This window comes from Microtus pennsylvanicus, chromosome 5, assembly GCF_037038515.1.
Source record: "Microtus pennsylvanicus isolate mMicPen1 chromosome 5, mMicPen1.hap1, whole genome shotgun sequence".
NCBI lineage: Eukaryota > Metazoa > Chordata > Mammalia > Rodentia > Cricetidae > Microtus > Microtus pennsylvanicus.
In genome coordinates this window covers 42,213,195-42,237,565 of record NC_134583.1, presented here as the reverse complement: position 1 = coordinate 42,237,565, position 24,371 = coordinate 42,213,195, and the positions used below count along the sequence as shown (strand labels likewise).

Genomic DNA, 24,371 nt, shown 5'->3' with positions numbered 1-24,371 from the left:
AAGCTAAACAAAGGAGATTAGATTCAGAGTTCTTGTTTTGAAAAGAAAAAAAGGGGAAGTGCTGTGGGATAATGCTCTTGTACCCTGTAAATATTTGTCACTTGTATTGATTTAATTAAACGCTGACTGGACAGGAGCCAGACAGAAAGTACAGGTGGGTGACCAGACTAGGAGAATTCTAGGAAGAGGAAAGGCTCAGTCTATAGACGTCAGCCAGTTGCCAAGAAAACAAGACATGTAGAAAATGAGGTAATGCCATGACCACATGCAATACATAGACTAATAGAAATGGGTTAATTGATGATATAACAGCTAGCTAGAAATATGTCTGAGCCATTGGCCAAACAGTGTTGCAATTCATATACTTTTTGCGTGATTAATCAGGTCTGGGTGGCTGGGAAATAAAAGCACAGTCTTTGTTTACAACTGTAGGTCATTTGAAATGTACTATAAAGAGAGATCTTTTCACTAAAAACATTTTTTAAAGTTACTAGATTTCTAGGAGCAAACATACCCTAAACAATGAGGTCCTTATTAAAAGACATAGAATTCAGATACCAGTATAACACTTGGGTTTAAGTTCTAGATCAGTTTGTTTTGTTTTTAGACAGTGTCTCATTCTACAGTCCTGGCTGGCCTAAACTTTACTATAAGCTCAACCCATCCTTAAACTTGTCATAACACCTTGGCCTCAGCTTCCCATAATGTTGGGAATTATAAGGATCCACCACAACGCCTGGCTCAAGTTCAAGTTCGAGCAACATAACCACGTAGCATATCCCACATGTTTTTATTGCTTCCATTCACTAATAAGAAGGTGAAAACACCAAGCTCCCAGGACATCATTCTTGCTGACTCGCTCCACCTTGCTAGCTGCTCTCACCGTCTGTTGTTGGTTTCTCGGTATCTTCAGCCCAATAAATGCTACAGTGTCCCAGAGTCTATCCAGTTTCTCTCAATATTAGTTCATCCAGGCTCATGATTTAAATACATCACTATGCTGACAATTCCTGATCTTTTAAGATCTTTCCACACACCTTCCCTAATCTTCAACTACTGATTGATTGATTATACATTAGATATTTATAAACACTGTATACCTAATACATCCAAGAACAAACTTAATTTTCCTAGACTCAGTTCTGGCAAACTATTTTTGTGAATGGTCACTGAAATATTCTTTTTTTTCCCTCTTACATTTCACAAATGTTTCATCAAGGAATTTTTGTTTGCTTGAACTTACAGAACAGAATCTGATCACTAATGACCTCCAGCATTGCCCCCATCTGGTGTACGCCACTATCATCTTGTGCCTGGATTAATGTAAAGGTCTCCTGACATCTGCGTCTGTCCTGTCCCTACAATACAATACCTACTACTTCAATCTCAACATCAGAAAACTAGGCAGAATTTAATACTGTCAGGCAGTATCAGTATCTACTTCCTTGTTATGGTAGTATAGGGTGTTGCCACTGGGGCACCTGAGTAAAGAATATGAGTGAGTGAGTGTTCTTTATATTATTTGTGGGGTGTTAAATTACATTTGCACAAAGGAGTGTTACTTAGCTTACTGAGTTTACTGTTTTAAAATGAAGATTATTGTTTAAAAATGACATCATAAAATTTGTAGGTAAACGGATAGAAATAGAAAAAAATCATCCTGAGTGAGGTAAGACAGACTCAGATAAATAGGGTATGTATTCATTTATAAAATATCATTAGCAATTAAGCAAATGAAAACCAAGCTATAATCACTAGACCCAGAGACATTATGTAACAAAGAAGGGTGTAGAGGGGACTCAGGAATCTCCCTGGGAAGGGCAAATGTCTTATGGGTGAACTAGGGACAGGTGAGGGGTGGAGATAGGGTGGAGGGAGAAACATATGCATATGGGGGGCACCTGAGGGTTGTGAAGAAACCTAGTGCAGTAGTAGTTTCCTGGAATCTATGAAAGTGACTGGTCATCTCTTGTAGCTAAGAAAGGCTTCCAGTGGTGGGACTAGATTGTGTTAATTGAGTTGTTGCTCAAGGGGGTTCTATGGAAATCCCCAAACAACCCAGGCTGTTGGTAAAACAAAAAGTTGCTCTCTACAATCAGACAGTGGGACCCCATTGCCAAGGACAACACCCACACAATTCACTGAAGATGGAGATGTCTGTCATGCTGGTACCGACCAGGAGCCCTCATTCCTACATTCTAGTCTCCTTGGTGAGGGAAGGTACTTTGCAGGCTACTGAAAAAGAAATGTGGACACCATCCCAGCCACAAAACCTTTGACCTACAATCTGTCCTGCTTGCAAAATATGCTAGTGGCACATAACTTGTAGGAGTACCCAACCAATGTCTGATGTGACTTCACAAGAAGGAACCCATTCTTGATACTGCTTGGCTAACCAAGAACCAGAGACTAGATAGCCCAGAGAACTAGGGAAAATCCAAACACTTATTAGTCTGAAAAAAGAAATCAATAAACAGATTTCTAACGATATCCTGCTATATTATCAAATCAGTGTGTTATCTAGTTAACTTCAGAGAGGTTTTTTTGGCAGTAGATGGGAGAGAGAGTCTAAAAGGGAGGGTTCCATCAAATCCCCCACCTCAGAGCTCAAGGAACTATATAGAAGAGGAGGGAGAAAGATTGCAAAGGGAATGGAGGACACCAGCAGAGATGAAGATAGTCATGATGAAAGGTAAAGGCAGTTTGTTGCTATAGCAAATGGAATTGTGAAAGGGAGCAATTGTGGGCAGAGAGAAGCAGCCAACAACACAGAGAAGATAAAATCTAGAGAAGTAGAAGACATCTGATCTTCGGTTTTAGAATGAACCATATTTTCTAATAAAAATGTTAGTGCCAGTTTACAGAGAATATTTATTTATTTTATATAGTTGTTTTGTCTGGATATCTGTCTGCACATCAGAAGAGGGCATAGGGTCCCAAGGGGCTTCAGTAATAGACTGCTGTGAACTGACACGTGGGTGCCAGGAACTGAACCCAGGACCTTTGGCAGAGCAGCCAGTGTTTATAACCACTAATCCATTTCTCCAGGCCACATAGAAAATATTTAAAACCAGGTTTGATGAGGGAAATCTCTAGAAAGCTGAGGAGGGAACTTTGAGGAGTACTGACAGTGTAAGCACAAAAAACCTACCTGCAAAGAATATAAAAAATACCCCCAGAGATAATATTACAAAAGTCTAGTTTTCACGTCAATGGGGTGGTATCACAGCATTAATGGTACATGCATCATCACACTGGTAAATGAAATAAAGGTCCAATCAGGCATGCTGATGAAAATGAATGACTCAATTAATAGAAAAGAGTAATTTTAAATAAACATTTGAATAAATATAAAAATACATTGATAAAGAATTTATGGTAGACAATTTCTAATATCACCATTCTGAATGTACTAAACTATTATCCAGAATATCATTCTCTGAGAATTTAACCCACAGACATAGTTACACTTTCACAGTAAACAAAGATGTATTTGTGAGCACAGGAGATTTATTCATTACAGCATTATTAATAATACTAATTAACTACCAACAGGGAAACAAATATGAGACATGGATCATCCATACTCTGACATTAAAACAACCATTAAAAAATGAACACAGCTGTGAAAGGCTGTCTAAAGTAGACTTTGTGCAGTGTAGGCATATGCACACTTGCTGGCAGAGAGACATCCATAGGAACACTATGTACACAATAGCTCTAAGTCCTGTTAAAAATAAAGCTAGGTGGGCAGTGGTGACGCACACCTGTAATCCCAGCACTCAGGAGGTAGAAGCAGGTGGATCAAGGCCAGCCCGGTCTACAAAATGAATTCCAGCCAGATCTGTTACACAGAGAGACCCTGTTTCAAAAAACCAAAAAGCAAACAAACAGACAAAATAAAAAATGACAGAACAAAACAAAAACAAAAATCAAAAATCAAAGCTGGAGAGATGGCTCAGAGGTTAAGAGCACTGGCTGCTCTCCCAGAGTCCCGATTTCAATTCCCAGCAACCACATGGTGGCTCATAACCATCCATAACAAGAACTGGTGCCCTCTTCTGGCCTGCAGGCATACACGCAGACAGAACACTGTATACATAATAAACAAATCTTAAAAAGAAAAAACAAAGTTTTAAGTATTATGGTCATGAATAAATCACATAGAAAAAAAGGTGAAAGCAAAGATCACATGCCTCTTATAGGAATTAGTTCAGGGTATGTATGTGAGTAGATGATATGAGGAAAAGAAGAGGCTGACTTTGTACTGTTTATACTCTTACTATTTAACTAATGATAATCATATATTACTTTGATAAAAATTTCTAAACTAAACCAAACTATAAATTAACTAAACAGGAAGCTGAAATTACTAAAACTAAAACAAAATAAGCTTCAAATAAATAAATATTGGCAGTTCCATTCCCAACAGATAGCTCTACAAGACACTCAGGCACCTGAGGCTCAGAAGAGGGGGCAGGAGATTTTTAAAAGATAGAGGATCTCTTTGCTCATATCTGACTCCTCCCATTCTTCAACTAAACTTTGGGAGCTCAGCCCAGTCCTCTGCTGCGGGTCCCTGCCTCTGTTCCCATCAGTTGCTGGATGAAGGTTCTATGGTGACATCTACGCTATTCATCAACCTGACTGACTACAGAGCAAGGCCAGTTTGGGTACCCTCCCCTCTATTGCTTAGGGTCTTAGCTTGGATCATCTTTGTGGATTCCTAGGAATTTCTCCAGTGCCAGATTTCTTGCTAGCTCCATAATGGCTCCCTCAATCAAAGTATCTCTTTCCTTGCTCTCCATCTCTTTCATTCCTCAATCTTGACTACCCTTTTCTCACGTTATCCTTCTCCCTTCCTCTTCCCCTTCCACTCTCCTTTCTTCCCCCACCCCCATATCCCCAATTTTGTCAGAAGCTCTTTTCTATTTCCCCTTTCCAGGTGGATCTATGTATGTTTTTCTTAGGATTCACCTTGTTACTTAGCTTCTCTAGGGTCATGGACTATAGGCTCGTAATCCTTTGCTTTACAGCTAGTATTACGAGTGGGTATATACCATGTTCATCTTTCTGGGTCTGGGTTACCTCATGCAGGATTTTTTTTTTTAGTTCTATCTATTTGCACACAAATTTCAAGATGTCATTGTATTTTACTGCCGAGTAGTACTCCATTGTGTAAATGTACCACATTTTCTTTATCTATTCTTCGGTTGTAGGGCCTTTAGGCTGTTTCCAGGTTCTGGCTATTACAAATAAAGCTGCTATGCACATAGCTGAAGAAATGTCCTTGTAGTATGAGTGAGCATTCTTTGGGTATATGCTCAAGAGTGATACTGCTGTATCCTAAGGTAGGTTGATTCCCAGTTTTCTGAGAAACCACCATACTGATTTCCAGAATGGTTGTACAAATCTGTATTCTCACCAGCAATAGAGAAGTGTTCCCCTTACTCCACATCCTCTCCAGCATACGCTATCATTGGTGTTTTTGATCTTTGCCATTCTGAGTGTGTAAGATGGAATCTCAGAGTTGTTTTGATTTGCATTTTCCTGATGCCTAAAGATGTTGAACATTTCTTTAAGTGTCTTCTGGCCATCTGAGATTCTTCTGTTGAGAGTTCTCTGTTTAGTTCTCCCATTTTTAATTAGGTTATTTGGAATTTTGATGTCTAATTTCTTGAGTTCTTTATATATTTTGGAGATCAGTCCTGTCTGATGTGGGGTTAGTGAAGATCTTTTCCCATTCAGTAGGTTGTCTTTTTGTCTTATTGACTATCCTTTTCTTTCTAGAAGTTTCTCAGTTTCAGGAGGTCCCATTTATTTATTGTTGCTCTCAGTGTCTGTGCTACTGGTGTTATGTTTAGAAGTGTTCTCCTGTGGTCATGCATTTAAGGTTTACTTCCAACTTTTTCTTCTATCAGGTTCAGTGTGGTCAGATTTATATTGAAGTCTTTAATCCATCTGGACTTGAGTTTTGTACATGGGGATAGATATGGATCTATTTGCATTCTTTTTACATGTTGACATCCAGTTATGCCAGCACCATTTGTTGAACATGCTTTCTTATTTTCATTGCATACTTTTAGCTTGTCAAAAATCAGCTGTTCATAAGTGTGTGGATTAATATCCATTAGTCAACTTGCCTGTTTTTCTGCCAACATCAAGTTGTTTTCAAGGTCATGAGGGGGATACACACTGAAACAGTTTACCTGAGCTAATGGGAGCTCACCAACTCCAGCCAGACAGGGAAGGAACCAGCATAGGACCAAACTAGTCTCTCTGAATATGGGTGACAGTTGTATGCCTGGGGCAGACTGAGGGGCCACTGGCACTGGCAGTGGCACCAGATTTATCCCTATTGCTTTTTGAGAACCTGTTCTCTTTGGATGGATACCTTGTTTAGCCTAGATATAGCAGTAGGGGGGGTCTTGAACCTTCCCCAAAGCAATGTGCCTTACCCTCTCTGAGGAGTGGATGTGGGGGGAGGTGTGGAGGAGATGGGAAGAGGGGAGGGACTGAGAACTTGGATTGGTATGTAAAGTGAAAAAAAGATAGTTTGTTTTATTTTTTAAAAAATAAAATAACATAAAAATATAGAAGATCATGGACTTTTCTGTAAGACTGTGTCTCCTAAAAATGTCAGAAGCTATACCCATAAAGTCTCACCAATAGCACTGTCTAAACATGAGCTGAACAAGGACAGCTCCAACTGACAAGCGGGTGAAGGGAAACCCCATGACACCTCAAGTCTACAAAGAATTTCCAGGCAACTAAGGCACACTGAGAGCAGGAAAAATAATCTTCCCCAGGGAAGAGCACAACAACTGGCCACCCCTGAAAACAACTATAAAGTAACATTATAATATTCTGAACCAGCTGTACTTACATATTTACGAATATATGTAAATGTGTAAAAACACACACATATACACATGTAGCAATAATTAATGAAAAAGGCCATGAATTTGAAAGAGATAATGGAGGGGTATATGGAAAGGTTTGGAGAGATGAAAGGGAAGAGGGAAATGATGTAATTGTATTATAATCTCCCAAAGTAAAAGGAATTAAGTTTTTTAAATTGGCAATTGCCATTTTACCCTCAGTTATGATCTTTCTATTGTCGTCTCCAGAATACCTTCATCATCCTCTAAGTTACCTAAGTTAAAATTTCTGGGTGTAGACCGTTTACTACCACCAGAACGGTTGGGAGCTCAAGAGCAAGCTTAGAAGTTGCCGCTAAGTGGAAACGTGGCTCTGGAAAAGGGAGGAAAGGAAATACAGCTTCTGGGAGTAACAGTCTGACAAAAAGGCTCAGAGCCCAAAGGTGGTGCCAATGCAGTAAGGTTAGACACATTCTAAATGAAAAAACATGACAAAATCATGGAAGCCACGGAAAAGCTAAAATTTAGAAAGAGATTCCGTGAAGTGGCCATACAATATAGTGAGGATAAAGTCAGGCAAGGGAGTGACTTGGGCTGGATGACCAGAGTCCACGGTGGATCTATAATCAAGAAGCAGCATCGGCCTTGCCTGTAAATTGGATAAGTCTGTTTGCAGACCTACCGGTTACAACAAAAATTGGATATCATATTACTAGCTTAAAGGAAGAAAATAAAATAATATGAAAGACTGAAAGAAAGCCCCTGGGAGTCACTGTTTAATCCTCCCTCCCTTTCTACTTTTTTTTGTTTGTTTGTTTGTTTTTCGAGACAGGGTTTCTCTGTGGCTTTGGAGCCTCCTGGAACTAGCTCTGTAGATCCGCCTGCCTCTGCCTCCCGAGTGCTGGGATTAAAGGCGTGCGCCACCATCGCCCGGCTCCTTTCTACTTTTTTTTTTAAAAGAAGTTAAGTAAATATTTATCAAGTGTCTTCTGTGCCAAGAACTATTTTAGTTACAAAGGAAGCTGTCTATAATTGCTTCAGAATAAATCTGACAAACCCCCACACCAAATCAACTGTAAGTCTTCTGGCTTCACTCTCTTAGAAACCTCTGAAATCTTCCTTACAACCTCATTTTTAGTATAATTTTTATTATTCTGATGAAGATAAATTATAATGGTTTATATTTTGGGCATTTTTGTGCAACTCTACCTTGCACTGTGACTGTGGAGTTAGTTGTGAGCTTCTCTACTGACATTCTTCAATGCCTCTGTTACCTTCCCCTAGGCACGATCATGAAAGCCATTTATGATGCTTACCTACACATCCCCACCCCAGTGCCAGGTTCACCCTCTAACCCACACATTTCACAAGAGCCTGTCACTGTTCCCTAGGCGCCACATCTTCAAGATGTTACTCCTGCTCAATTCCTTTCACCAAGTTGTCTGTCTGGCAACGTCTTGCACATTTCTTAAGACTAAGTGCTATAAGCCGAGGTTTTTCTGCATATCCACTTCTACTACTTCCAAATCTGACATCTGTTTATAGTGACTACTTTCTGTAAGTTCCTGAATAACAGACCATATCTTTAAGGGTCTAAATCCTAAAGTTTACTCTAACAGCTAACTTATTATATAAAATAAGAATAATTATATTTCCCTCACTGGGTTGTTTTAATAATCACGAATGTGAGCAAAGTCCTACAAGGTGTCTGGCATTTAGTAAATATTCAGTAGCTGTTGGGTTAAAACACCTCTTTTATAAGCTTGCCTGGAAGAAGAGCCATTCCCTTCTTTCTTTAGTAACCTGAATCCTGAATTTCAAACACACTAGAATACACCTCATCCATCACTTGTAGTCCTGCATCAGCAACACAATCTCTCCTGGAAGGCAGATTCACATCAGTCATGCAGAGCCTGTTTCCTAACCACGGGCTTTACTTTACTGTCTCTTTTACTTAGTATTTGATCCCCATATCTCTTTCCCCTCAGCGAACTGTTTACATACTAATAAGTTCATAAAAAAACTCTTATTTTTATTTCTTACTTACTTTAATATTAAAATTATGCTATCTATTATTTTGTAGCTATGCAAGCTGAACTGTGGCAGTGTAAATAATTTTTAGATTTCTTTTCACATTCTATTTTCTAGTCCCGTTCATTTTCTGGGGGAAGGGAGGAGATCGAGACAGGGTTTCTCTGTGAAACAGCCGTGGCTGACCTCGAATTCACAAAAGATCACACTGGGATTAAAGTTGTGCTCTGCCCTGCCCGGCTCCAGCCCCTCTTAGGAAATGCTTTCCTGTCATCTTCATGGACGTTTCGGTCGCATGCTTCTGAGTTAGGCTTTAAAATGGACTCTTAACTACTCAATTTTTTTTAACTATTGTTTGTTGGAAACGGTCTTTAATTCCAAGAAGATGGTAAATGCTGAGTTTTTTGACTTCTCTACCTCCCAAAGCAATGACATCCCTAAGCACAAAAACCAGTAAGTGTTTTCAAATTTTGATGCCCCAAAAGGTATCAAAGTCTAAACAAAATCACAAGATACTGGTAGGTTACTGAGGACAAAATCTGTATTCTGCTGTCGCTGGCCTTCTTGAAAAGTTTCATGTGGAACATAAACTGGTGAGCTTTTCCACACCCTCTTATATACATACATTTCCAATGTTAAGTATCATGCTACACACAAAGTACTTCTCACTCATTATTAAAATACTCATTCACAAAGATCAAGTTTGAAAATTAAAGATTTATTTTAACAAGTCAATGAGCATGATAGCCATGTAATCTTGTTTCATTACTATTGCAACAATGTTCCATTATCACAGATTCATAAGAAAACAACCCGTTTCTCTGTTCTTTCAATTCCATATGCGGGTATTCATATATAATTCTGGATTAAGATATGTTGAAATAATCTAATTTACAAAGTTTATTCATGCTATGGAATATAATTTTTTAAAATAATTATGTCTTTAAAACAGGCAAAGAAAAAGGTAATCCTTTTAAAAACTGGAGTATCAATCACATTATTTAACTGTAACTCTGAGTAAAACCATTTTAAAACAAAGGAAGGAACTGGAGTCACGACTCAGTCTGTACAAAGTACATGCCATGCAAGCATGAGAACTGAGTTCAATTCCCAGCAACTACATTAAAAAAAACTGGGTGTAGTGGCATATGCTTATAATCCCAACACTGGAGAGGTAGAGAAAATATGCTCCCTAGGGCTTACTGGCCAACCAGCCTAGTCTAATTGGCAAACTTCAGGGTCCAATAAGAGACTCTGTATTAGAAAACAAGTTGATGGTTCTAGAGAAATGATATCTGAGGTTGAGCTCTGGCCTACACACACACACACACACACACACACACACACACACACACACACACACACACACACACACTTTAGTAAGTTACCTGTAATCATTCCGATCATCACTTTTTATTCCAGGCCAATCTCTCTTCAGATATTGACTAGCCAACTTCTGGATACCCTGTTAAAAATATTTAAGGATGAGAAAAGTGGGACTTAAGGAATATCCATTTCATATCACCAAACTATTTGACTAATCACACAGCTGGCATCTAAGGCTCCTACTGTAAATTGGCTGAGGCATGGACCACATTTCTAAATTACAGCAAAACTCTTGAATATGAGAAGAGAAAATATATCTACACATCTATCATCCAATGCATAACAACAACTAAAGCGCCTTTGGATCTTAAGTTCTTCCTAAACTTGGAATAGTTGGGTTTCACTATTTCCAGGTACTATCCATTCTGAGAACTCATCTTGACTATAATCTCCAGTACTTCCACTTAACTGTTTATACTCTGGGGAGCCCAACTGCTAAGTTCCTGTTGGCTACATAACAGTATTTTTCTCATTTCTGCACTTTGCTCATGTCATCTCCACCACATGAAATACCTTCCTAGCATCTCACAATCATACCTGCCAAACTCTTACCTCCCTTTCTTTTAAAGACTCTTATACTTCCTAAACAAACTAAGTATAAGCAGAAAAGGCAATTTTAATGCACAGGTAATTCATTTCATTCTACTAAAATAATGTTATTATTTATTTACAGGTTGGAATTCTACATGAATAAACTATCTTTCTGAACTATTTGGTTCTCCTGAGATACAGTTCCTCCCACCCCCGAGACAGAGTTTCTCTGTGTAGCTTTGGAGCCTGTTCTGGCACTCGCTCTGTAGACCAGGCTGGACTCAAACTCACAGAGATCTGCCTGCCTTTGCTTCCCAGGAGCAAGAATTAAAGGCATGCACTACCATAGCCTGGCCTGAAATACAGTTCTTAATGGAAAAATAGAATATTTGATTGTTCAGTTCTGGCCCATTATAAACTCTTATTTTAAATAATGGATGTATTCTAATTAATTGCAGTCACATATACGGTCTGTAGGGGGTTCTCCAAACTGGCTCCATTATCATGACCTAAACAGTCTTTGACTCATTCTTTCTTTTCCAGTTCCTCGTTCAGACCCAAAATAAGTTAGTTTTTCATGGACACCTAAGAAACTATTTAGAGTGTATAAGCTGGGTAAGTCCTTACCTTTTTTCTCTTTTTAACCACTACCTATACCTCCATTCAGTTATGGTCATGTAATCCTATTTATTCATAATCCTCCTATCCTGTTACTCTTATTTAAATATTTTTCTGTTTATTAATTATAAGTTCCATTAGGTAAGGATCATGTTTATTTATTAATAAAGTACTATATGCACAGGCTATAACAGAGTGGTTAGCATTTAGTTGATGCTAAAAATCCACTGACTACACGAATAAACTTCATTTATATTACTCTGATCCTAATGTATAATACCAATCTTTGGTGTTTTTGTCATTGTAGATTTAAAATGTTTGGATCAAAATTTCTATGGTTCTTAATTTTCACATAGGAAAATATGATACTACAACTATTAATTTTAACTACAAATAAATTCCTCAGTAAAATTAGTAAAATTTGGCTACCTTCATGACTGAAAGAGATTATGTTTGTTCCAAAACAATGAAAAAAAAATCCTGAGTCAGATAGTGGTGGCGCATGCCTTTAATTTAAGCACTTGGGAGGCAGAGGCAGGCAGAGCTCTCTGAGTTCAAGGTCAGTCTGGTCTACAAGAGCTAATTCCAGGATAGCTAGGGATGTTACACAGAGAAACATGTCCCGTCCCCGTCCCCCGCAAAAAGAAAAATTCCCTGAAATTTATTTCATGCTGCACATTATTTTTTGTAAAAGTTGAACTAAGTCAAGATCTGTGAATTGAAGAACTCACTACCTATTGAAAGAAAGAGGTATGCAACAGAAAATGCCAAGCAACATGCAAGTCTCGAGAGGAAAAAAAAGCAATATAAATACCCCAATAAGAAACAGATGATGTGACATATGATTTATAAGATCATGATTTGATTTCCAGCCTCATTAACTCTAAAGTGTTTGTAGAACATTTCATGTAGAACACGGTCTAAGAAATGAGCCTCTCAAGAGAAGGGAAAGAAAAGAATGACAGGCAGCACTCTTCAAGCTCATACAGAAGAAACACACTGTTTAACTTAACACTGTAAGAAAAAGAAACTTTAAAACCACAAAGAAAAAAGGAAACTTTACAATACTCAGATTTTACTTACTGTGTTATAATTCATAGACAGTTAAATGTGAGTCAGACATGGTGGCACACGCCTGTCCTGTAACCCAGAACTTGGGAAACAGAAGTAAGAAGTATCACCACAAGTTTGAGAGCAGCAAGTTCCAGGACAGTATCAAAATGACAGGCTAAGTTTGAGCTACATCCAAAGTTCTCAAAATTTTTTTTTTTTTTTTTTTGGTTTCTCAAAATTTTTATAGAAAGACATCATTTAAAGTAGATTTTATCTGATTCTAAAAATTACCACATTAATTAACTTTTATGCATCCTAAATCACAAAAGCAGTTTCTAGAGTTCTCAACCACAAAGCTGGACTGTATTAAACTGAATAAACCTTTCAGAGATGAGTTGAGGGATTCATAAACTGGACAAACAGTGTGCTCTCTAAATGAAAGACTTTATTCAGGTTGGTTCACAGCAACAGGAATCATGACTTCTATGTGCTCTGCAGCTGTTCAAGATCTAATCTGCAGAGATCTCAGAAATATCAGTACGGTCCTAAATAACATTTCATGCCTCTGAGGGCATTTTATATATTTAAATTAACTAGCTCACCTTCTAAATTATACTTAAAGCTACACCAGAGAGATAAATGGTCTCTTACAAATAAAACTATCAACACTAATTAATTTGCTAAGAAAAATTATGGCTGGCTATATATATTTAAAGGACCTTTCTTCAGTCACTCCCCTGGCCCATGGGGAGTTACTCTCTAAAACTGGTCCACTAGGTATACATTTATTTACATTGATTTGAACACCAGATACAAAAAGTTCCTTTGACTAGCAATATAATTCCCACTAAAGCAGTGACTCCCATGAACATGTATACTATTCCAACTTTTTAAAAAGCCATCAGTGTCTGATATAATACTTGTTTTGTTTTACCATTCAATAACACTTGCTGTATTCCCCTAACAAGTGAAGAAATACAAAGGAAGCCAGTGTTAAGTAGACACTGGGAAATGGACTGATGGTATAACCTCTGCCCATTCAAGCCAGCAAGCTGAGGAGTGTGCTCCTGGCTCTCCCAGAGCTGTGCTGCATGTACATTTTCTTTAAAGGGCACAGAATAAAATTGAAACTTAAATTTTACTAAGAGATTGGCATCAGGTTGCTTTTTTAAATATCAGGAAACATTCATTATTATTATTATTATTATTATTATTATTATTATTATTAATTGATGTCTTCCCAGTCCCATCACAGTTTCCCCTCCATCCTCTCATTTTAACATCCCCCTTAAGGCTCCTCCATCTACTCCTCCCCCTCCTCCTTTCTCTTCAGAAAAGGGCAGTCCTCCCATGAATATTAGTCAGGCATGGTATAGCAAGTATACCAAGGAGACTAGGCGCCAACTTTCCTAGTAAGGCTAGGTGAGACAATGAGGTAGGAAGAAAGGGTCCCAAAAGCAGGTAACAGAGTCAGAGACACTCCAGCTCCTTCCATTATAGCTCCCATAATTTTTCCTCTTCCTCTTCCACAGGACTCCCAGAAGTCAGCCTAATGTTTGGTTGTGGGTCTCTGATGACAACTGGGCTAGGCAACGATCTATGAGTATAGCAAAGTATCATTAGGATTAATTTCATTGATTTTTTTTTTAAACCAGTCATGTTTGGTTCTATCCTAGGTCTCTGGGCTGTTCAGCCTCTGGGTCCTGGACTTCCAGGCAGTTTCTGGAGTGGGCCTCTCATGGTATGGGTCTCAAGTTGGGCCCAAAAAATGGATAAAGAAAATGCGGTCCATTTACACAATGGAGTACTACTCATCTGTTAAAAACAATGACATCATGAAATTTGCTGGAAAATGGACGGAACTACAAAAGACCATCTTGAGTGGGATAACCCAGACACAGAAAGACAAACATGGTATGTACTCACTCATAAGTGGATATTAGCCATAAAGTAAAAGAATAACCATACTACAATCCACAGAGCCAAAGAAGCTGAGTAACAAGGAAGACTCAAGGGGAGGGGGCACATGAATCTCACTGTCAAGGGGAAGTAGAATGGACATTCCAGGTGGACGGGAGAGGAGTGAATGGTGGTGGGCGTGACAACAGGAAGGAGCAGGTGTGGGGGAATGGAGGGAGAGTGTACTGGGAAAGACAACATTCTTTATATGCTATGCATTTGTATCACAAAATTTCCAATGCTACATAAATAATCTTTAAAAAGTACGTGCACTGAATAAGCTGTATGGAAGGTGTGACGATAGCCTTTATCACACTCGAACATCATCTTAATGGAAACAAGGAACTTTAATCAACTCTTTTATTTATTTTTGTAAGTGCTAGGAACTGAATCCAGACCCTCTCTAAGAGCAGCAAATGCCCTTAACTATTAAACCATCTCTCTAGCCCACAATACTTTTTCAATTTTTGCTTTTAAAAGCAGGGTCTCATTATGTAGCTAGCATAGAACTCTCTGTAGACCTGGTTAAGCTTGAACATACAAAGATCCACCCGCCTCTGCTTCCTGAGTGCTGGAATTAAAGAGGGGCACCACGACAGCAACCCTAATCCCACTCTTTTTAAGGAAAAGTTTGAAATAACTTTTTGGGTTTTTTTTAAAAGACAATAACAATTGAATTTAAGTAATTGCTAAAATAAACATAAGTTCAGTAAGTATAGAGAATTAAGAGGTAAAAAAAAGTTGTTAATCTTTTAAAACAGTATTTTTACATACCAATCCAAATGATTTGAGAATAATATATCTACTAGAAATCATACAAACAAAGACAAAAGAAAGTATATATACACACACTACCCTATTTGATAAAGTTTTTGCACAATAGTTAATTTTAACAATTTTGCAATGTGTTGTACAGATACTAGACTTCAAGAAATAAATACACGAAACACAGATGAAAGAAGCCATGATTACTTGATGTTACAATAAGCAAGAGGGGAAACATGAAACAAGTAACTTAGGAGGGTGAATTAGAGGAGACATCTAAACCAAAACATACATAAAATAATCACAAAGATAGATGTACAATATGTGAAAAGCAAAAAACGATACAGACAGATGCACAGATAAGTAGTAAAGACATGTTTCCGAGCTATGTCCACTGAAAAATCCTAGAAGCAATGACAGCAAAGCAGTCACGATATATCCAGTGCAAAGATATTGGCTTCCAATACATTTTCCCAATAAGATGAACCAGGGTTCCTTGCAAAAAAGGCTTACTACTAGAGCTAGGGTAGGAAATATAGCATCCTGAACCATTTTATAGTGCTATAAGGTAAGGGGACAAAACACACACACTCACCAAGAAGGCAATACTTTGGAGCAAGAGAGATGGTTCAGTGGCTAAGAGCACTGATTGGTCTTCCAGAGGACCTCCATTCGATTCTTAAAACACACACAGAACATAAAAAAAATAAAAAATAAAACATTGTCACAGACCAAAAAAGAGACCAAAAATTAAATATACTGTTGATAGACACAAAGGTTATAGGAAAAAATCTGGTGTTTACACAGATTCAACACAAAGCCCATCAAAATCTCAGCAAAATTCCTCAAAGACCTCGAAAGTCCGGTGCTCAACTTCATATGGAAAAGCAAAAAACCCAGGATAGCCAAAACAATGCTGGGCAATAAAAGAACTTCTGGAGGTATCACAATCCCTGACTTCAAACTCTACTACAGAGCTACAGTACTGAAAACAGCCTGGTATTGACATAAGAACAGACAGGAGGACCAATGGAACTGAATAGAAGACCCAGATGTCAATCCACACATCTTTGAACACCTGATTTTTGACAAAGAAGCAAAAAATAGCAAATGAAAAAAAAAGAAAGCATATTTAACAAGTGGTGCTCGCATAACTGGATATCAACATGTAAAAAATGAAAATAGACCTATATCTATCACCACGCACAAAACTCAAGTCCAAATGGATCAAAGACCTCAACATAAAGCCAGCCACACTGAACCTTATAGAAGAGAAAGTGGGAAATACACTTGAACACATTGGCACTGGAGACCACTTCCTAAATATGACCCCAGCAGCACAGACACTGAGAGAAACAATTAATAAATGGGACCTCCTGAAACTAAGAAGCTTCTGTAAAGCAAAGGACATGGTCAACAAGACAAATCGACAGCCTACAGAATGGGAAAAGATCTTCACTAACCCCACATCAGACAGAGGTCTCCAAAACATACAAAGAACTCAAGAAATTGGTCACCAAAAGAACACATAATCCAATTTAAAAAAAATGGAGTACAGACCTAAACAGAGAATTCTCAAGAGAGGAATCTAAAATGGCTGAAATACACTTAAGGAAATGTTCAACATCTTTAGTCATCAGAGAAATGCAAATCAAAACAACTCTGAGATTCCATCTTACACCTGTAAGAATGGCCAAGATCAAAAACACTGATGACAACTTATGCTGGAGAGGTTGTAGAGAAAAGGGAACACTTCTGCATTGCTCGTGGGAATGCAAGCTGGTACAACCCCTTTGGATGTCAGTGTGGCAATTTCTCAGAAAATCAGGAAATGACCTTCTTCAAGACCCAGCAATACCACTTTTGAGTATATATCCAAAGGATGTTCAATCATGCCACAAGGACATGTGCTCAACTATGTTCATAGTAGCAATGTTTGTCATAGCCAGAACCTGGAAACAACCTAAATGACCCTCAGCCGAAGAATAGATAAGTAAAATGTGGTACATTTACACAATGGAGTACTACACAGCAGAAAAAATAATGACATCTTGAATTTCGCAGGAAAAAGGATGAAGCTAGAAAACATTATTTTGAGTGAGGTAAGCCAGACAATGAAAGACAATTATCACATGTACTCACTCATAGGTGGTTTTTAAACAGAAATCAGAGAAAACCAGCCTATAAACCACAATCCCAGAGAACTTAGACAACGGTGAGGACACCAAGAGACTTACATAGATCTAATCTACATGGGAAGTAGAAAGTAGAAAAAGATCTCCTGAGTAAATTGGGAGTATGAGGACCTTGGGGGAGGTCCCCCAGTCAAACGTGGTCCAGTCATTCACAGTCACTGTGGAGGACACATCTCAACAGGAACATTAAAAAGTTAGTGCCTGCTGTAAAAAACCATACTGTTCTGGATGATGGAATAAACATGGAGGATGAATAAAAAATTCCAATGGAAAATAGAAAACATATATTTGGCAGACTTTTATAAACAATCAAAATCCAAAGCTAAGAGTGCATATAAATAACACTGTAATTGAGGGATTACTGGACACGGATGCAGACGTGACTATTACTACTCCAGAATCTTGGCATCCAAATTGGCCTCTTCAAGAGGCAGATGTTCATTCAATTCCTAGGAATTGGGAGCCTATTTCAAGTGAAACAAAGCATAAGACGGGTTAAATGCATAGGGTCAGAAGGACAGAGAGGAAGGCCGAGGCCATAGGTGGCTATTATCACAGTGAATTCATGGGATCATGACCTGCTGTAGCAATGGAATACTCAGATTACCATCCCTGCAGTCCCAGATACTCATGTTTCTGGGAAGGATATTATAAGGTACTACAACAAAAGGTCACCAGCCACTCAGGCTGTGCAAGTACACAAAACAACTAACAAACCTTTGGAGGTACCAACGACGCTACCTTTAAAATGGTTACCTGAGATGCCAAAATGGGTTAAACAGTGACCTTTAAGAGAAGAGAAACTGCAGGCTTTAGAACAGCTGGTACAGGACAACTAGATGCTCGCCACATTGAAGAATCAACCAGCCTTTGGAATTCTCCTGTATTTGTTGTTAAAAAGAAATTTGGAAAATGGAGAATGGTGACAGATCTAAGAGCTGTCAACAAGGTAATTCAACCAATGGGCCTTCTACAATATGGAATTGATGGTCTCTTAAACTTATTGATTTAAATGATTGTTTCATAACTATACCCTTAGGAGAAAAGGACAGAAAAATTTGCCATCACAGTGCCTGCTCATAATAATTCTCAAAATACTAGGAGATATCAATAGACCATCTTCTCACAGTGAATGCTCAATAGAGCTAATAACATTTTGTAAGTTAACCACTGAAAATAATACGTAATCAATTTCCTAAATCTATAATTTACTGTTACATGGATGACATTTTGCTATCTGATTCAAATGCAGATACCATAGAAAGAATGTTTGAAGAAGTAAAGAAAGTTCTGCCTAAATGGGGAATTATAAATTACTCCTAAAAAAATACAAAGAGGAGATTCTATCAATTACCTAGCTTATAAAATAGCTTTAGAGAAAATTAGAACACAAAAAGCTCAAATCAGGCCGGGCGATGGTGGCGCACGCCTTTAATCCCAGCACTTGGGAGGCAGAGGCAGGCGGATCTCTGTGAGTTCGAGACCAGCCTGGTCTACAGAGAGCTAGTTCCAGGACAGGCTCCAAAGCCACAGAGAAACCCTATCTCGAAAAACCAAAGAAAAAAACAAAAAACAAAAAAGCTCAAACAGGAGAAACTGATTACAGATTCTTAATGACTTTCAAAGATTACTGGGAGATATTTCCAATCTATGATACACTGTTGGGATAACACCTGATCCAATAATTCATTTAAACAAAACATGAGATGGTGACAAAGACTTAAAGAATCTCAGGAAATTAATAGCTGAAGTTGAGAAAGAATTAAATTTGGTTGAAGAGAAATTACAGAAGGCACATGTGGATCGGGTAGATCCATATCTTAACAGTTAGGAGCCCTTGTTTTTTTCTTTTTCTTTGTTTTGTTTTGGAGACAGGGTTTCTTTGTAGCTTTGGAGTCTGCCCTGGAACTAGTTCTTGTAGACCAGACAGGCCTTTAATTAATAGAGATTCACCTGCCTTTGCCACCTGAGTGCTGAGATTAAAGGCGTGCGCCACCACTGTCCAGCCTGGATCCAAATATATTTGCATTCCAATCATATAGCCTTCCAGAATTTCCCCTAAAGGAATTTTAATGCAGGGGAAAAACACTCTTAGAATGGATCTTTTTTACCACATAAACCGAGTTAAAAAATTAAAAACTTATGTGGTAAAGGTCTCTGGAGTTAATTATAACAAAGAAAATATGGGAAGACGAACTCTGGAAAAGACCTTGTACTAATTTTTTAGGAGAGATTGATAGGAATTATCCCAAAAGTGATAGAATTAACTTCATAAAGAGAACTACTTGTATTCTTCCCTGCATTGTATATGACACACCAAAACTGGAGCCTGTACATTCTATACTGATGCAAATGAATCAGGAAAGGCAGATCACAAATTAGACAGCTCATTCACAGAGGTGACAAACATACAGGTGGTAAGGAAGCCTCATAAGGACTGGAGCAGGGTTCTGTTTTTGTCTTTGCAGGAAAATGCTCATCTTCAAAATATTGAGGGACCTTGGACATCTAGATGCCTAAAGGAGAAAAGATAACTATCCAGGAAGGATCACCCAAGCAAAGAGAAATCTAACTTATGATGACAGGTCATCTGCAGGGTGAAATTTCATTACCTGAACATGTATGTATCTCTACTAACATGTATAAATCTCTACTTAAAAATCAAAGCTGGCTTTGGAGTTGGACAATGGCTCTGTCCTCCTCTAAATCCAAGCATGTTTTTAAAAGAAAAATTCAGAGTTTCTGTTTCATGTCAGGAGCCATCTGGTATGGGACGAAAAGAAGAAAGTATTTAGGAAAATTTTTACTTTTCTCCATACCTATCTTTGTTTCTATCGTAACTTTCATTGAATATGTCTGTATGAGTCATGTTTAAGTTTTCCACAATGAACACCAAATTTTCCTGCAGTAATCTCTGAAGTTTCCAGGAAGAAGATGGGGCCTAACAACAACTCCACCTGGTTGATAAGATGTCATGCTGCTGACAGTGCTATTTTAAGATGGGTTTTGGGTAACAGCTGCTCAAAAATGATTCCAACTTGGCTAGCTGAAATGGTGTACCTTCTTACAATGTTTTGGCCCAAACTTCAAATAAGTTCAGAAAAACCCTCCTGAATACTCAGGGACTATTTGGAATTGTACCAGACAGTAATCATGAAACTTAACCATCATTTTAGTTTTACAGGATCCCATGACAGCTGGAAGTAATTGTAGAAGACTTCCCTCTCCCAACAAAGTTTGTCCTCAGGGTCAGGGACACCATTTTGGGGTTGATTATTACTTGTATAGGGTTGGGGGTTGGGGTGGAAAGTATGTAGGCCCAGAGATAAAAAAAAAAAGAGGGAAAATTGAATGGGATAATAGGTAATTTAGTGTGAACTTAATCACACTAACAATAATAATAATAATGAGTAATAGAATGAATACTTGTGAGCCATTTTTATGGGCAATTTACATTGGTATAGATTCTTGTATATTTATACAAATCCTTTCCTTGTCGTGTGTAAATTTTTCTTTCCAAAGAGCTGGAAGCTGCTGGGAGAGGGATTTACAGTATTTTCACAGTTGCAGTCATCTCCTAATAATGATTTAAATTGGTAAGTCATTAAAGAGTAAATCTGACTTAGTTTATTAAAACATTATCAAGACCTGGAATAGCACTTGTCTAGAATGCTTGAGGTCCTAGGTTCTACCTTTAGCATAAGGGAAAAAAAATGTCAATTGGAAAAACACAAACTATAGTTTCTAGATCTTTAGAATAAAATACCCAAAATTTTAGCTTTTTCAGAATATTAAAAGTGAGCAGATATCCTCAAAAACCATATCACTTGAAATGTCTCCTAAATCTAACGTCCTATTTTCAGGGTGAAGAGCAGCTGGTACCCATTGGAAAGACAGCCTCCATCACAGGAAGATTTTATTGAGGGTAAAAAGATTTGGTTTCTGTTGCTCTCAAGCAATAAAAAGTGTTACACTAGTCAGCATGACGGAGCTACCCAATGATGTCAAAGACAGCTGTAAAAGCAGTTCCTCTGGAAAGCAGAAGCTGGAATGTATCTAATCAGCACGAAAATGGTATCTCATGTGCTTCACCACAGCCAACTGGGAACAGAGGTAGAAATTCAGAAGTAATTCAAATGTGTCTGAAGAGTTAGAGCAAAGGAGAGCCATTCTTCTCTCATCTTCCTTACTGGACAGACACATGCACAACTAATCTCTGGAGCTAACAGCTGAAAGTGTGCTGTAATAAGATGTTCACACTTCTTTGTAAACTTTATAACCATCAACTGATGTAGTGAACAACAGAAGTTTAAAAAGTTAATTAATGTACGTAAGATCACCCAGCTAGTTAAGTATAGCTCAAACTCAGGTGATTTCTCAAAGTTTAAAATACTAGTGAAGTATATGCTCAAACCCAGGTGATTTCTCAAAGTTTAAAATACTAGTGAAGTATATGCTCAAACCCAGGTGATTTCTCAAAGTTTAAAATACTTCCAGGCTACTCAATTCAATCAGATAAACTCGTGCATGCTATTTCAAATCACTATACATTTTGATTGACAGCTATAAATGAGTTCTTTTGAAAACAGAACTATAAAATCCTGGCACAGTTCACAATCTTTTCTCAATGAATAACTGATGAACTGACTCATTCCTAATTTTGGTGACCAATTATACATATACAGTGTACAATTAGTAGCCTTTATTTTTCAGAGAAAAGAAACTGAACATGAAGTACCAGATTCTCACTCAGCTTTCTGTACACATTTATTACTAACACTTTTCTTCAGTATGATGCATTTGCTACAATTATTGAAATATTAGCATATTATTAACTGAAGTTCCTGGATTGCATTACAGTTTACTATTTATGATATACCATTCTACTAGTTTTGACAAATGGATATCATATATCCACCTGCTTTGTTAGCTTCACTGCTCCAACACCTTCTCATGTCTCCATTCCTGCCTCACCCCATAATCTCTTTCAATCACCGACCTTAACTATCTATATAATTTGTCTTATCAGCATGTATTTGTAATCACATAGCATACAGTTTCTTTTCCTAACAGGGTCTTTCACTTGATGTCTTTCAGTGACTTAACTGCTCATTGTTTGATTTACCACAATTCCTTTGTCCATTCACTTAAGGAAGGGAACATCTAGGTTGTTTATAGATTTTGGAAATTATAAACAAAATAGGTACAAACATCTGTGTGTAATATTTTTGTGTGAATATTATTTGGAACACATATGACTTAAATGTAAAGGCTCACAACTGTGGGTCATATAACAAAGTTTGTTTCCAGGTGGCTGGAGAGATGGCTCAGTGGTTAAGAGCACTGACTGCTCTTCCAGAGGGCCTGGGTTCAATTCCCAGCACTCACATGGCAGTCTACAACTGTTTGTAACTCTGATTCCAGGTGATCTGACACCTTCACACCAATGCACATAAAATAAAGTTAAATAAATTATTTAAAAAAACAAAAACAAAGTTTGTTTCTAAAGTGGCAGTGCCATCTTGTATTCCTACTGGCAACAAAGCGCTGCTGTCTCGCCAGTAGCGGGCAGCATGTGGCATTCTCACAATTGGGAATGCAGCTGTCTAATTAGTGATTAGTGACACAATGCTGAGCATCTTTGCTTGCTCATGTGCCAAATTTATTTTATTTTTTTAAAGCAGAGGTATTTGTTCTAGTCTTTTGCCCACCTTTAAGATGAGATGTGCCTCCATTAGAATTACTATTGGTTTGATGGAACACCATGACTTAAAAGAACCTGGGGGAAAAGGTTTATTTCATTCACAGTTGCATACATATAACAGTTCATCAACAAAACAAGTATGAGGGCAAGAGCTCAAGCAGAACAGGAATCTGGAGGTAGGAGCTGGTGCAGAGGCCATGGAGGAGTATTATTTACTAGCCTGATTCCTCTGGCTTGCTCAGTCTGCTGCCTTACAGAACCCACAAACATCAGCCCAGGGATGGCACCACCAACAATGGGCTTCATCATTCACTAATTAAGAGAAAGAAAAAAATGGGCTTCATCATTCACTAATTAAGAGAAAGTGCTACAGGCTTGCTTACAGCACAATCTTATAGAGATATTTACCCAGCTGAGGCTCCCTCCTCTCAGATGACTACAGCTTGTGTCAAGTTGACACAACACTAGAACAGGATATTTTATTATTATTCAGTTTTAAGAATTCTTCCCATATTATCGATATAAATAATTTTCTTGCAAATATTTTCTCCCAGTTCTGTGTTTTTTCTTTTAACAATGTCACTAGTGGAGCAGCTGTCACTTAATGTCTATTTTTAACACTAAGTTCTTATTAACTCGTGAAGGACTCTTTAGGACCCAAAATCATATTAATTACAGTTAATAAAAATGCTTATGACACAGAAACATTAAAGTGTTAAAAAATTACTTATCATGTAACTACTGCAAATAAAAATAGAAATGCCAAGACATTTTATTAGTAAATAAAAACTTTAAAAAAACCCTTTTAAAAAGAGTCCACTTTTCCTATAAAATTTTAAACTGCATTTAAATAAGGATTAAAGCTGAATTTTTAAAAGGTCTTTAAAGAAAGACTACTTGCTATGAGGTCCCTGGCAAGCAAATGGCCCTGATCCTGAACCAGAAGATCCATCAGAGAGGTGAGTGTGTACCCAACCAGCTGGCGGACATCCCCGCCCCCCCCAAAAAAGGAGCACAGACACCCTTCAACCCCCTAAACTTTCTGGTCATTCAACAGGGGCTTCTCTCCCTATCCCATCCCAGCTTGCTCCCAGGTACCCCTTCCCTTCAGTAGGGTCATATGATCCCCCAACTCAGCCTGCTTTGGGGCTGAGGGTCTGGGGACAAAGTGGTGAGTGCAACTGTGCAGGAGTTCCTTTGTTTCACTGAACCTGCACACAGCAAGCCCGCCCTTTTGTCTGCAAGGTC

At 38.1% G+C, this 24,371-nt stretch overlaps 1 protein-coding gene across 6 annotated transcripts in view; it reads right to left on the bottom strand.

Moving 5' to 3' along the window:
• Fchsd2 (FCH and double SH3 domains 2) overlaps positions 1 to 24,371 on the bottom strand; it is a 216,077-nt gene that overhangs the window by 121,772 nt on the left and 69,934 nt on the right. For 3 of the 6 annotated variants that reach the window (XM_075971605.1, XM_075971607.1, XM_075971606.1), the window contains exon 4: positions 10,301 to 10,377. The exons of the other annotated variants lie outside the window; for them this stretch is intronic. In XM_075971605.1, the coding sequence (XP_075827720.1) occupies positions 10,301 to 10,377 (77 nt within the window). The remainder of the gene's footprint in view (positions 1 to 10,300; positions 10,378 to 24,371) is intronic. 6 annotated transcript variants of the gene reach the window in all.